Source organism: Halichoerus grypus, chromosome 4, assembly GCF_964656455.1.
Source record: "Halichoerus grypus chromosome 4, mHalGry1.hap1.1, whole genome shotgun sequence".
Taxonomy (NCBI): Eukaryota; Metazoa; Chordata; class Mammalia; order Carnivora; family Phocidae; genus Halichoerus; species Halichoerus grypus.
The window spans coordinates 93,900,302-93,916,153 of NC_135715.1; the positions used below are offsets into that span (position 1 = coordinate 93,900,302).

Consider the following 15,852-nt stretch of genomic DNA (forward strand, 5'->3'; position numbering starts at 1 on the left):
GTATTCACTAAGTACTTACTCTGTGCCAGGCAATATTTTAGGCACCTGAGGAATAGGGATAAACAGAACAAAGTCCCAGATCTCACAGAGTTTACTTTCTAGCTGGGGACAGCAAGTAAGCAAACAAAAAATGAATATAAAATATAAAATCATGTCATGAATACCAACAAGAAAAGTAAAGCAGTGTATGGGGGAGGCAAGTGAAATGTAATGTGCTATTTGAGAGAGGATGAAGAGAAGGCTTCTCTGGTGAGATGTTGCAGCCGAGACCTGAAGGCAGAGAGGGGCCCTCGTGCCAACCCTCCCACATTGGGCTCCTGCTGCCTCAGGGCCTTGGCACTGGCTATTCCCTCAGCCTGGAAAACCCTTTCTCCAGATCTTCTTTTCGTCTTTTTTAATCCTACTTTCTGAAATCACCATCTTGCCATCTGCCTTCCCCTAGACTCAAATGCAGTTTGACAAAAGCCCATTATGATGTTCCCAGCTCAATAAATACTTGTTGAACAAGTGAATGAAACTCCTCCTGACTCTCCAGCCCTAGGAGCCTTCACTCCCCTACAGTTCTGTAAGCCCCGCAGTACCCACGTGCCACCCGAACTGTTGCCTTCTCGGGTTTAGAGCTCTCCCACTCGACTGCAAGCCCCTAGAGCTGACACCGGGCCCCAAAGCTCGTTCACCTTCCCGGACCCCTAGTGCAGTGCTTCAGAAATAAGTATTTGTCAACTTCCTGAGAGCTGAAGTCCAAATCTTTTTTTTTTTTTTTTTTTTTAAAGATTTTATTTATTTGAGAGAGAGACAGTAATCCAGAGAGCACAAGCAGGGGGAGCAGAAGGAAGAGGGAGAAGCAGACTCCCTACTGAGCAGAGAGCCAGATGTGGGGCTCGATCCCGGGACCCTGGGATCAGGACCTAAGCGGAAGGCAGATGCTTAACCAACTGAGCCACCCAGGAGCCCCCAGAAGTCCAAATCTTTAAATGACACTCACTAGTGACCCAAGAGCTCACTGCGGGGGAGAGTGAATCAACAGAAGATCTCGGTTCTATTGGCCAACCTAGGATCTGCGGGACAGAAACTCCAAGGTGTCCTGCATGCAGTTCGGTACCTCGACCACCCACTAGGTCAGAAAATACACCATCTGACCTGCAGCTCACTGGGGGCTTTAGAATACGAACATTCTATTGCTTCTGCTCCAGCTCATTAACTTAAAAAAAAATAACAAGCTCTGGAGCAAGCATTAATGTTTGCCTTGACCTGGCTGATTTATTTTTAAGTGCTCCCAGCCCGCACCTAATACCTAAAGCACACTGGAGGGGTAGCCCGGGCAACCAGGGTACACTGCTTTCTCCATTAGCAGGGATAGCAGGCAGCACGGCTCTGTTAGCGGAACTTGGCTGCGGCTGATGCTTGGCAAAAGCTAATGGTGGGAGAAGGGAGAGCAAGTCTCATGTTTGAAAAGTGAGAAGGCTCCCCCACCCCCAAATTCCGACTTCGTTTTAAAAAAACCCAAACCACAATTTTATGGCTTCAGTCCAATTTCATCTGGGGCCAATTTCGGATCACCACCCTTAACATCAGCCGGGATCATGTGAAATCACAGGGCAGGGAGGCTGGTGAGGCAGAGGGAGAGAGGAGAGAAAAACTGAGAAATAAACTAAAGGCTTTCTAAGAAAATCCTAGTCTATCAATAAAATGGGCATAATGAAGAAAATGTAGCAACACTGAAAAATGCTACAATGATTAATGAAATGACCAGAAAATACCACTGGATCTTTGCCTTGATGATAATTATATAAAGTATGCATAAATATGGCCAGTCACCAAAAGGAGATGGAAAAATAAAAGTACGTTATTTTTAGGGTGGTTAGGCTCAGGACGGGGATCATTTTTTAAACATTTCTTCTTTCATGTCCATACAGCATCCTTACAATATTGTTATACTTTTAAAATAACTTTTTCTTCGAAATCCTCGAAAGCACAGATCATCCTCCCTAAATTATCACAGAGCCATATAAGCTACATGCTTGAAGTGTTAGCAAGTATTAGTCTTAATCTTCCAGGATTTAGGGTTTTATGAGCTGTGTGATGTTGGGTAAATTTCTTAATCTCTCTAAGCTTCGGGTGGGAATTTAATAGCTGCATAGTTTAAAAATTGTCCATGAACAAGCCGCTGATGAACTCAGTGTTTTGGACTCACTGGATTACAGAGGGGGTGCTTCAAGAGTGTTCCTCCCATCCGACTCACCACCATGAGTCACATGTCACCCACTGGGACACTCGCAGGCCACCACCACCGCCCAGGGTGTGCAGACAATGCAAACCCTGACTCGCTGGGCCCTGTATGAGCTCTGTGACTTGGCTTGTTACTTTACCTGAGGCTCAGTTTTCTCATCTGTAAAATGGGACGAAGTGTAAAGGAGAAAAGAGTATACAAGGTCTGGGATAATGCTTACTTACTACAGAGCATGTGTCCTGTGAATGTGTCCTTCCCATGTTTGTGCCAAATAATATGAGTAATAATCTACCGTGTATTAAATTATCATTAAGATGTCAGGAAGAGGGGCTCCTGGCTGGCTCAGTTGGTGGAGTATGTGACTCTTGATCTCAGGGTTGTAAGTTGGAGCCCCACATTGGGCGTGGAGCCTATTTGAAGAAAAAAAGTTAAAAAAAATAGAATTTCAGGGGGTACCTGGGTGGCTCAGTTGGTTAAGCAGCCGGCTCTTGATTTCAGCTCGGGTTGTGATCTCAGGGTACTGGGATTGAGCTCCGCTTCAAGCCCCACATCGGGCTCTGCCTCGGCGGGGAGTCTGCTGGAGATTCTCTCCCTCTCCCTCTGCCCCTCCCCCCACTCTCTCTCTCTCTAAAATAAGTCTTGAAAAAATAAACAAAATGTCAGGAAGAGGAAGTATTTCTTGGGAAAACTTACATAGTTGACTATGAAACAACATGAGAGTTAGGGGCACAGACCCCCTGTGAAGTTGAACACCCATATATAACTTTTGCTTCCCCCCAAATTTAACAACTAATAGCCTACTATTGTTCCGAAGTCATACCAACAACAAACAATTAACACATATTTGCATGTACATTCTATGTATTATATGCTATATTCTTACCATAAAGCAAGTCAGAGAAAAGAAAATATAAAGAAAATCATAAGGAAGAGAAAATACATTTACAGTTGTGCTGTACTTATTGAAAAAAAAATCTGTGTAGAAGTGGACTCACGTAGTTCAAACCTGTGTTGTCAAGGGTTAACTGTACCTGACCCATTTGAGTTTTAAAGAAGGAAGACACAATTGCCTCATGATGCCAAGCCACTGGGATGACTTCCTCAAACGCAGGCGATTCTACCAGTCACGAGACAAGGACTGGGCTGCCTTTAAAATTTAGGTCTACTTTAAAATTTAGGCCATGGGGGGCCTGGGTGGCTCAGTCAGTTAAGCCTCTCCTTCCATCCCCGTCCTCCCCAACTCCCCCAACCCCCTCCCCCAAACAGCCCCCCCCAACCTGGCTCATGAGTGCGCACATGCGTGCTCTCTCTCAAAAAAAAAAAATTTTTAGGCCTTGGGCTTTCTGTAAAGGGGTGAAATATGAGCCCTGAGGCTTTCAGTTACCAGCTCATTTCTGTTTCCCCGGGAAGGACCAACTTGCTCAGCCGCAACAGAGATACTGACTGCTAATTACGCCAGCACTTAGTTTATTTTTTACCTTATTTTTTTAAAGATTTTATTTATTTATTTATTTATTTATTTATTTATTTATTTGACACAGAGAGAGAGAGACAGAGAGAGGGAGAACACAAGCAGGGGGAGTGGGAGAGAAAGAAGCAGACTTCCCGCGGAGCAGGGAGCCCAACATGGGACTCGATCCCAGGACTCTGGGATCATGACCTGAGCTGAAGGCAGACGCTTAACGACTGAGCCCCCCAGGCGCCCCCCAGCACTTATTTTATTAAAGAATGTATTTATTTGAGAGGGAGAGAGTGCTTGCGCACACACTAGAGTGGGGGGAGGGGCAGAGAAGCCCCAGCAGACTCCTGCTGAGTGCAGAGCCAACAGGGAGCTCGATCTCAGGATCCTGAGATGGGGACCTGAGCTGAAACCAAGAGTCAGATGCTTAACGGACTGAGCCACCCAGGTGCTCCTCCCAGCACTTATTTTAATCTTTAATTCCCTTCTCCCTCCAGCAAGCCTTGGTGACTGAAGCCAGAAATAATCAGTAAAATGGAGTCTTCGGGGATCTTCCTTTTCCTCCTGGTCCACCAAATACCCAAAACGGCAGACATTGGGAGCAGGAGCAGAACAGCCTGGGGCCCTGCCTATGCTGATGGGAAGCTGAGTAGAAGCTGAGTAGAAGGATGCTGGGGAAGGCCAAAGCAGGCCAGCCGCTCATTTTCCGTCAAGCCTGTAACCTGCACACGGGTATCACACGCCCCTCTCCTGGGCGCTGTCCAGCATGGAAAGACCACTCAGGGAGGCCAGAGAGACTGCACCGGAATGCTTATCCTGAATTCAAGAGCTGCAGGAAGCATCACACACAGCACCTGCATTCCCCCATGGCTCACAGGGACACCAGGAGCCGCCCCCTGACCATGCCCCCAGCCTCACCAACCCTTCAGCAAAGCCTGTCCATGCCACCATTTGCCATTTCCATGGCCGGCACCCATCCAGGCCAACCTGGGCTTCCTTCCTAAGGGGACAGTCTGCTCCCCGTTTGTGCTACTCCAACCCACTCTCCTCTCAGGAGCATAATGAGGCCGAGACACCATCCCCTGCTGAGAACCCTCTACTGGACTCCCTCCCAGCTCAGAACCAAACCCTAACTCCTACCCTCCTCAGATCCCCGAGGCCTCTCCAACTTGGTCTCCCTTTGGGCACACCCTCTTCCCCTTGGGTGCACCGTCCAGACACTCTGGGCTTTGGGACGTCCCTCAAACGTGACCCTGCCAAGCCTGTTCTAACCTGATGGCATTGGGGGCTTCCTCTGCTTGAAACCCTCTTCCCTAGCTCCTGACCACCAGATGAGAGCAGTCACCATGTCTACCCTGGGCAATGTCCTCTCTGGGTGCCTGTCTCTCTCCCCCATACTGGGACGTCAGAGCAGTGAGCAGGTCTGTCTTGCTCCCTGGGGCAGCGCAGCACCTATCATAGCACCCGATGCACAGCAGGCGCTGAGTGCTTAGTTCTAGAAGGAAAGCAAACGTGGGGCCACAGGGCAGGATTCAACCCAGCAGCAGGGCAAACAAGCCCAGCAGCATTTCTGGTAAAAGATGGTCACGTGAAGCTATTTGAACTTGACTACCCTCCTGTCAAACTCACCAAAACAAAACAAAAAAATGGAAGAGAAGGAAAATCTGTTAAACAAGGGAAATGACTCTATTTCCAAAGCCCGACAAAGCAGCATGCTTCCCAGATACTGTCCAGTAAGGCGTGGGAGTGAGCGGAGAGCCGGGAAGGCAACAGATTTCCCCAAAGGTAAGGGGAACGGCCCTGAAAAAATACATCTACCTACACTTTGATTAAAGTGACAAAACAGGGAATGCGGCTGGGCCCTGGAGAAGTGGGGATGAGGACAGAAGAGACCCGACCTCAGCATCCTGGAATAGCAGGTAGGCAGCTGAAGAAGTAACTATGTTGCCCTGACATTTCTATTGCCTCAGACCCGGGACCCGGAGGCTGGAGGTGACTTGATGGGGACCGAGGGGAGCAGGTGACCCCGCAACGGCAGGCACATGGCACAGATGACTCACCTGGCCTTCATGAGCCCGGGGCAGCGGTAGGAGATATTCTCTGAGGATGCGGGAGCCCACGGACTGTGGCCAGACCCTGGCTTCCAATCCCAGCTCTGCCCTTGGACAACTTCCCTCAACACTCCATGCCTTGGGTTCCTCACCTGCAAAGTGGACCTATTAAGAGCATCGCCTCACGAGCGTCGTCGGGGGTATAAAATGAGCGGTGTTGGTGTCTAGCACAGGTTAAGTGTCATGTAAGCATCAGCTACTATTCTCATTATTTTCACCATCATCATTTTTTCCCACTTTATTCTTCTGCCGGCAGCAGGCCCTACTCAAAGCTGCGTAAAATGCTGAGTAGAACCAACAAAGGTATTATGCACGAAAACTGCAAATTCAAAGATTAATACACTTTGAAGGAGGAAAGGGACAAAAGCAAAAGCAGGTGAAGAACACACATCACAAGAGGGATGACCTCAGAACTCGGGTGGTTCACCAGAGTCTTAAGAAGTGACAGCCAGCCTGACCTTGCCACAGCGAGAGTTACCAGATTCAAGGAAGCAATGGTAGAACACACTAGAAGGAGACGAAGAGAGAGGAGAGAGTCGGTGGGCTCGGGAGACACACAGAAAAAGGAAAAGGAAGCGTCACTGAAGTAGACACTGCATTAGAAGGAATGACAAAACACACACACATACACAACGCACATGCATGGACACATGCCCGTGGCAGGCAGGGATGAGGAATCCACACAAAATTAAATTATTTTAAGGAAGATAACAGATACCAAGGGCAAAGGATAGTTAACACATACACATAATTTATGTTCCTGAGCAAGAGAACAAAGCAAATAGAAGATTAAAATACTCAGTTTTAATAGTTGAAAAATTTTCTAAAATAACAAAAGTCCTTTTTCTCCAGATCAAGAGGACATGCCATGTTCGAGGAAAACAAAGGATACAGAGCAACGCCAATACATAACCTGGCAAATTACTTAACCTCAATACTGAAAAAAACAAAAACAAAGAGAATTCTAAGGGCATCCAGAATTCACCTTGGGCAGGTAAAGATTCCGACCAGGCTCGGAATTCCTAGCAAATTCAAAGCAAGGGGCAGTCAAGCAATGTCTACAAAGTTCTGAGGTGAACAGAGTTGTAAACCAAGACTCTTCGACCCAGTCACGTTGTCCTTCAAGATGACAGGCAGCAGAGACATGGTCAAACATGCAGGCATTCTCTGTGTGTAGCCTCCAGGAACCTTTGGTTAACAAGCTGCTGACTTACACATTCCAGACAAGCCAGGGAAAGAACGGACGTAAAGAACTTAGAATGGAGAAAATGTGGAGCAAAGAATGGAGGTGACACCCAGGTTCCACTGAAATAGAAACTAAGTAACTGTGTTATTTCTGGTCACAAGACAGAATGCAAATGCTATAAACCCAGATAAGGTAAGATAATATCACAGAAGGCGAAGCCATTAAGGAGGGAGGGAGAGACAGAGAATGGATGCTACCTCCCCCTGTCTGCACCGCCAAGTTTCTAGCTGAAGTTGAAGCGTGCAAGGCAGTGGCTCTGACCTCTTAATGTTTTTATACTCTCTTTTCTTAATTGTAGCGGTAAATTTTAAAAGAATATCACTTATATCAATGTAGTTCATCAATTCCTTGGGTTTCACCTGTTTTTTTTTTTTTTTTGTAAATCAGTATCAAGTAATGAAACGTATTTGTATAACATACTTCGTTTTTATAAAGCCACTTCTTAAAGAAATATTTATGTTTGCTCAACCCACTATCTCCCACACTTATTTCAACCCAGAGCTTTTCTTTTTTTAACTCTCTTGTTGCTATTGCCTGGTTTGGGGCATATCACCTTTCCCGGACCAGCCTTGTGGGACCCACAGAAAGGCCTGCTCTCCTGCAAGCAAAGCTGGAGTTCCGTTTCAGTCTCCTGGAAGACAGGATTTTCCAGTAGGAGGAAGGTTTGGGTCAAGCCATCCCTGGCCCCTCCCTGGGCCTCACTAGGACTTGCACCTCTGGATGGGCAACAGAGGTACAGAGCTTGGTCAAGGTACAGGAATTGGTCTCTGGGTGAAGTTCACTGAACGCTGTTGGTCAACTGAGCTCAAACCAGCCCAGACTGACATGCCACCAGATGGTCATCTTGAACAGGAGATACCTAGGCATCCTGAAGGCAAGAAGAATACAGAAGGCCTGGTTGAGAGCTATTGTTAATCTCCCTAGCTTTTCTCTCACAAAACAGAATTTTCCTGAACTCTTAGTCTGTGATACAATTCTATTTGTCCTCCTCTCTATTTCAAGGCGTCCTCGTATCATTACTCTTCCAGCTTAGGGGAGGGAGTGAGAGCTCGAGTCTGGAGTCAGACAGACCCTGTTGCCTTCGGCACATCATCTGGCCTCCCTGAGTCTTGGTGGTGTTGGCTATAAAAAGTGGTGCTACTAGTTCCCTCCTCGTAGGGTTGTGGGATGCAGTGGGTGGTGCGTGCAACGGGCTTAGCGCAGTGCCTGTCACGTGGCTAACAATTAGTAAATAGGAGCGATTATTAGCATTACACCAGCTACCTGTGTATAACCACTGCCAGCCATCAAGGATACACCGACTGTCAGGCAAAATGTAGCATTGCTACCAACGTGAGAGAGCTGCTTCAGGGCCTGTGTATAAGGAATTGCCACCTGCCTGTCTAGCTTTTCCTGCTTTCTTCAGTATGCTACTATTAATCAGTGACCCACGCCCTTACACAAGGGGCATAGGGAACTCATTTGCATTTGATGTATTAACTGTTTTATTACATTAAACCCTTTATTAAACCCTAATTGTTTTCACTTCCTCACTAGTAAGTTTGGTGCTTTAGAAAGTCATAAAAACATCCAATCTCTTGATTTTACTTCTCATAAGCATTCTCTTCCAACCTGGCATATGGCCTCCGGCTTTTCTCAAATTTGCTGAACCGGAAGGTGATCAGAAAGAAGCACTTTGCTGGTATATCTCATTCATTTTTATCACTTGCCAAAGACATATCTGTATGTCTCCATTTCTCTATATAGCCATAAAATCAGCATTATTTTCTGGGTGAGCTACCTATGATGGTCCTAGCCACCAATAAGAAACATTTTATGGGGGCCTCTTTTGTGTGCCAAAGATCCAAAGGTCGTACCATCCTCTTGACAATCCTGATCTGTCCCCTGCAGAGTTTGTGCTGGGGTCTGGGGTTCTTCTGTCTCACCTATCCACAGGTGTATAGTGAGGTGGGGAAGAGAAGCAGGGCAGCCTTCCCTATTCCTGTTCTTGCCTGTAAGGAATGGGTTTGCTTATGGATTCTCAAAGGCATCTGGACCCTGTTGGTGAGGATTATTATATGATAAAATACCTCAGTGGGGGGGGGGAGGGGCTTTGAAGAAGAAAGAAACAAAAAAAATGGATTAACATTCACTTCCTTTTGAAACCTAAACAGGTAAATGTTGGGGTATGGGCAGGTGTTGCAGGAGTGTGAATGAATCCAACTGAGATCACATGATTGGACTAGGGGTCAAGTGCCTATGCCCCCCCCCCCCCGAGTAGGAGGTGTATGGAGGTGCCTTGGACTTTGACAGGTAGGGTGCAGTGTTTATGGTGTCTTAGTGCTCATCTCAGGGGATAGGAAACTCTTCTTTGCCAGGAAGTGCTGCCTGGTGGGTTGGTGGACCTGGGCCTACAGGTAACGCCTATTAACCAAAAAGTAGTCTGGGTCCAAAGCAATGGCAGAGGTTCTGGGATTACTCCCAAATCAATATAAAATTGTTATGAATTGGCATTTCATAAGAAAATGCAAAATACAAAATTATTTATAACGGCTGATATATTCCTCATAATTGGGGAAAAAAGAGAACAAAAGTATTAAAACTTTCTGTAATAACTCTGGGCAATAGTCCTCAGGAACTCTTAACTAGCCATTTTATGCTACAATTTGCTATTTTATGCTCCAATTTGCATGCTAGAATGCATGCATTCTTTCTGGTGTATGTGACATCAAGCGAATGTGTCCACAATCTCAAAGTGGTCAAAAGTAAACACGTTTAACAATTTTTTGTGGCATTTGACTATTCTCCAACACTAATAAGATCTTGGCCAAAGTCATGTATTGCTGGCTCTTCCAAAATTATCAACAGTGTTGTTGATGTTTTAATTGTATATGATTTCTTGTCAGCAATATAAAGAATGTCATAAAATCCTTTACTTCTTTTCCCCAGTATCAGGAAGATCTTGGCACCATTAACTGATCCAGCTTCTGACAGCTCTAGAGCACACATGCATCCTAAGGATGCCCAGTGGGCAAATGGCCAGTTGAGTTAAAGTTGGGGGCCCTATGTCAGAGTCATATCTTGTAAGTGGAATTAGCTTTATTCAAATTTTTTCATTTGGCAAGCCTGAGCACAAAATGCCTGGAAGGCATGGATAAATGATGCTTCTAGTTCCTAGAGAAGACACTGCTTTATAACCCTGTGAACCAGGCATGTCTCCACAGTTACTAAGATTTGCCCCAAAGAGTGTCTATATTTATACATTCTAACTATGTAAAATTTGCCCATGGTTGTTAGCCTATCGGGGCCCAATTTGTAAAATGGGGGCAGTAAGGACTTACTGTCCAAAAAGCAATCCACAACTGTCCAACTGTATGAGACCTATGAGTCAAGTCAGATGCCTGGCAAGTCAGAAGAGCCCAGAGCCTGCCTGAGCTACGTGCCACCCGAACTGCATTCACTGTCCATGCAGCCAGAGCTTTTTACTGCAGGTGAATAAAAGTCTTCGTAAATTCCGTAGCCTCAAAGATGTATACCAGATGCATGGAGACATCGGCAAAGGGAAGCCAAAGCAAGAGAATGCCTGAGAGACCAGTGGACGGAGGACTGCACTAAGCCTCATAAAACGGCTCCTGAGGAGGCTGAAGAGTCCAGCCTAGGAGACTGGTTTGTAAAGCCGCATCAGCAAAGCCATCCACATGATGTAGAACATTTCAAATCGTAAAGGTAGGGTCCCCAAAGTTCAAGAGCCCTGGCTTGTTCTCATTTGTTTGTTCATTCATTCACTCGCTCCCTCCCTCACTCATGCCTTCGCTTGCATCAGACTCTCCTGATTTTCCTCCTGGATCTCTGTCCTGGACATACTTCTCTTTGGTGTCCTCTGAGGGCCCGTGTGCTCAGGGCTCAGTGCTCCATCCACCTCTCTTGTCTAGCCACACCCACTCCCTGGGCCACCTCCTCTCTGTCCCACGGCTGTACATTCCATCAGTACCTAGGTGACGTTGAAATTTCTGTCCCTAGCTCACACCTCTCTCCTGTCTCCAAACTGGTATATTCAACTTAATTTCACTTAAAGGAGGAATTTAAAAGACAAGCAACAAACAAAGCACCGGAACAACCAGAAAGCTTATCAGATGGATCAAAGTGCTCATGGATCTCCCATTTGTCTGAATTATGTGGCTGTGCAATTTATAATCTGAGGGCTCAGAGACGCGCCTGCATAATTTTTAAGTGTTTCATGTATAGCTGTCATCCACCTATGCTCAACACTGCATTTGCTTATGTATGCAGTCCTCGAGTTTTGAATAGGCTGTGTTTCAAAAAACCCTTTTGGTAGATTAATAGTCTGTATCTTGGGACATAGTTCTTTGCAGAAAGTACGCCTTGGCCATAAGAACCTCTCGCTTTCTTCCCAACTCCCCCTGCCTTTTCCTTGCCACTGACACCAGCTTAGTTCAGGCTTTCAAGGCCTACATGATCTCATTCCCAACACAGTGATTTCCTGGTCTCCTGCCCTACCCGCCTCAGTCACACCTGCACAGAGCAGCTGTACTGACCTTTCTAAAAAATAGCTCCTGTCACAATTGCTCAGAAATCTTAGTGGTTCCCTACTGCCTATGGAGGTTCACAGAATTATAAACCATCAAGTGGGGCAGGATCATATAGATGAGCCTAGTCCGATGAGTGCCGAACACCACTCTGAGGAGTGTCCACATCAGGATCACTGGGAGGTGCCTGGTAACAGCACAGAAAACCAGGCCCTTCCCAGAGCAAATCACCAGGGATGGGTCCCTTGGCTTCATAGCTATCATAAGTGTTCAACGTCTTGGGGTACTGCACTACTCTAAGCCCCATCCGCTGACTCCCCTCTGCAACATTCCCACCCGTCTTCAGTGATGGTGAACTAGCTATTTGATAAGAGACCAATTTCATATTTGAGCATCTCTGGTGATGCACCAGGAGCTGCTGGGCCCAAGGCCATTCCTTTTCACACCATAGTGATTCTTTTTTTTTTTGAAAACAATTTTTTAAAAGATTTTATTTATTTGAGGATGAGAGAGCAAGAGAGAGAGAGCATGAGCAGGGTGAGGGTCAGAGGGAGAAGCAGACTCCACGCTGAGCAGGGAGCTCGAAGCGGGGCTCGATCTTGGGACTCCAGGATCATGACCTGAGCCGAAGGCAGATGCTTAACCGACTGAGCCACCCAGGCGCCCTTACACCATAGTGATTCTTGCTACTGACACAGCTGGCCTGCCTCCAGTGCCTTTCTCTTCTCCCCGTTCCTACACTGACCTGAAGCTCTTTCCCTGGGGTTTATCTGGATCTGTCTCAGCACCTGGTCTGATGGCCCAGGGCGGGACAGGAGTCCCTTCTCTGGCTTGCCATCATCTCTCAAGTAGAGTCTAGACTAAGATCACAGGAGCTAGTTCACTTTACCAACTTACCTCGTAGGTCAAATTTTTATAACCTCTTCAGAGTTAAGGTGAAAATTCAATTTGTATTTTAGGAGGCAGGGCATAGACTTTGGAACCAGAATGACTGCTTTCAAATCCTACCTCTGCCACTTACTCCCGAGCATCCTTGGTGCCTCATTTCTATGTCCATAAAATGGAAATAATAGTTATACCAACCTTACATGGTTGTGGTATAGATTAAGCATATATGTATTTATACATATATAAAATATATCTATATCTATCACCTGGAATAGTGTCTGGCACAAAAGAGTCACTATGTAAGTGCTACTATTATTATTCTACCAAAAGGCCTACAGTGAGAACATCGACTATAATTAAAAGTAGAAATATAATTTTGTTTAGTATAATTTTGGTAACCACTTTCTCTTCTCTTTAAAGCCTAAAAGTAATAAAGCTTCTCTCTGGAAAGAGAATCAAGTACTGTTTTTTGCAATATAAATAGTAAGCTACATTGTATTTCAAAAATCTCAGAATGGCTCCTGGTTCTCTAGGAAATAATCCATATACATCTCATAATTTAGAAGTCATTCAAAATTTCTGCTTTAAGCACTCATATATGCACTCGAAATCAGGAGATTAATGGATACCTACCCAGACATTCAAAAACAAAACTATATTAGTGTTCACAGCAGAACACTGTGGACGGATATTTAAAGCCCAAACCCAAACAACAAGAGACAGAAACTGGAAAGCAGAAATCGCTTCAGATGGAGATCTCACTTTCAAAAGTTCTGAGCAGCATTAGGATCTATACCCTTTGGGGCAGGCAAAGACAGACTGTCCATACCACGTGTGTAGTAAATTCACGACAGCCTTCAATAACATCCCAAAAGCTTGGTAAGAGATACTATTCCCATTTTATTTGAAATTGAGTGAAAAGGATACACCAAGAGCCAAAATTAGAAGAGGAATGGATTAACTTCCGATTTCATGTTTTGATCTTGGAAGAAATTTACCTGGACACTGTTACAAATTATCTGCATGATACAAATGATCCCAAAGTGTCCTCATTCTCAAGTGTCCAATCCCAATTTGCACTATGTCAGACACATCAAATTTGTTACTGTTACACATGTGAAAATACCATATTCAAATGTAGTTTATTCTCTTTTATAACTTGAGACCTACTCTCTGAATCCTCTTTGATCTGAGAACTCCAAGGAAATTGGAAACTTGAAATCTTGACTCTCCTTACCTGATATTGGGTCAACAGTAAAGGCTTCATGAGACTGAATCAAAGTGATATGAAACTCGAAATCTACAGGGCAGCTGCACTGCAAAGGGATAACGTATTTTTTGCTGCAAAAAAAAAAAAAAGAAAAAAGGAAAAAAATTTTTCTTGATAATTAGTTCTTTTGATATCAAGGAATAGAGACTCAAGTCACATAATAAACAACCACAACAGTGACGATAGTCAACGCAGCTAGAGTAACTCCTGGGTGCCACCTGTCACACCCATGTCCCAGATATTAACTCTTCTAGTCCCATGTGGTGGTGCTGTGATCATCCCCACTTACAGACAAGGCAAACAAAGCACCAGAGAGGCTAAGTGTCCTGCCCAAGGTGACACGGCTAGTTAGTGGCAGAAGTGGGATTCAAGGCACGTCAACTGGGCCCAGTTTCCGCACTCCAAATACCTCTGTCCACGCTGCTTCTCGAGCACTGTCAGGTTTATTCCATGGACACTCACCGTCACAGGGAAAGGGCTTCTCTGCCACACAATGGGCCCCAGGGAACCGAGGGAACACTGCATGAGCAGGCTTTACACAGAGAAGCCTGGGAAGCCCCTGGCCTTTCCGCAGCTTTGATCTAGACGGTGTTGACGAAACCACACTGCCGGTTGCGTCTGACTGAAGTGTGCCGGAGATTCCTTGTTTGGTACGAAGGCCAACAAGCAGTAGAGGACCCGGAGAGCGTCCACTCCCTCGCCAAGACTAGTGCGACTTCTGAGTGTGCTTGAGGTTGTCCCTTACGGTACTCGGGAGTTGCTACGGCTGTGGCTCAGAGAGCCCTGAGCTTCTCCTCAGGTCCTCTCCTTCTATCAGGCCAAGCCCAGGTGGGCCAGAGTTTGCGGGCTGAACAAGGCATGGAGAAGCTAAGTTCTCTGGCTGTCACTTGGCATCCCCACAGACGCAGAGCTGGGGTGGTTATCTGGGCCCCTTCCAGCAACTGGACATTGAGCTCCTCCCCTATGAGACTCAGCCCTGCCCTCCATCCCTGCATTTCCTTCTGCCTACATCTAACTCCTGTGCCCTCACGGCCCATCTTGCCCTCCTGCCCAGCAGTTGGTCTCTACCTCTTAACCTTTCGGTGGGAGCCTTCCTGCCAACTGCCCTTCTCCCTCCCATTTCCCAGGCTGTGTGGGAGAATGTGACTGTAATCGGGTTGAGCAGAGCTGCCAGGCCGGCTAGCATGCTGCCTTCTGGGTGGTGCCCGTCCCGACCTCGTCTGCCTGGGGACTCTTCCCTCAGGATCCGCTTCCTTACCTGCCCAGCGCCTGTCTACCTGGGAGACTCTAAGTCCTATGAAAGCAGAGCTGAGTCTACTTGCTTCTCCAGCATAACCTCAACAAAATTCCAGAGTCCCGCACAGGGGGACATTCAACAAATATTTGTTGGAACAAAGTAAAATAACTCTTTTTCCATAGTAGTTCTGGGGATACAGTACAGTTCAAATGTGGCTTTAAAAATTATGCCAAGAGCATTTTTATTTGGCTTTCTGGAATATTCTAAATGTAAAGAAAGATATAGAGAATACTGTAATAGAGATCGCTTTATCCACTGCCAAGCTCTCAAATCTTCTGCTTTGGGTAAACCAAAAATGTCTAAATGTTTAAAAATGTTTAAAATGTTTAAAATAAATAAAATAAAAATGTTAAAAATGTTTAAAAATAAAACATTGCAGAACACTTGAAACTCCCTGTACACCTCTCCCCTTCCTCCACTTTGTCCCTCCCCAGGGCTGACTCCTACCCTGTCTCCACTGTCCATCATTCCCATGCATTTTTATAATACCATGCATTTTTATAATGGTATTATTCCCATGCATTTTTATAATATCATTACAAATGGAGGGACTCACAAAAGCTATAATATTGACTTATTTGTTTTCAACAATATCGTTCTAAAACTTGCTAATGTTGCTCAATGCTGTCTTTCTGAGATTTATTCATGATATGTGATTTTTATCCATGATATATGAAGTACTATTCATTCATTTCACTAGTGATGAGTATTCCATTCCATGACCACCTCTTGCCACTTACCTACTCTCTTGCTGAAGGGCATCTAGGTTGTTTGCACTTTTTCACTATTGTAACATGGCAATGACAACCCTTGTGTGTGACTCCT

General features: G+C 45.6%; 1 protein-coding gene across 6 annotated transcripts in view; it reads right to left on the reverse strand.

Annotated features, from left to right (window-relative positions):
* CFAP221 (cilia and flagella associated protein 221) overlaps nucleotides 1–15,852 on the reverse strand; it is a 90,329-nt gene that overhangs the window by 42,510 nt on the left and 31,967 nt on the right. For all 6 annotated transcript variants that reach the window (XR_004913231.2, XM_036079649.2, XM_036079648.2 and 3 more), the window contains one exon: nucleotides 13,698–13,801. Coding sequence is in view for 5 of the 6 variants with exons in the window: in XM_036079649.2 (XP_035935542.2) it covers nucleotides 13,698–13,801 (104 nt within the window). In the remaining variant the exon portion in view is untranslated. The remainder of the gene's footprint in view (nucleotides 1–13,697; nucleotides 13,802–15,852) is intronic.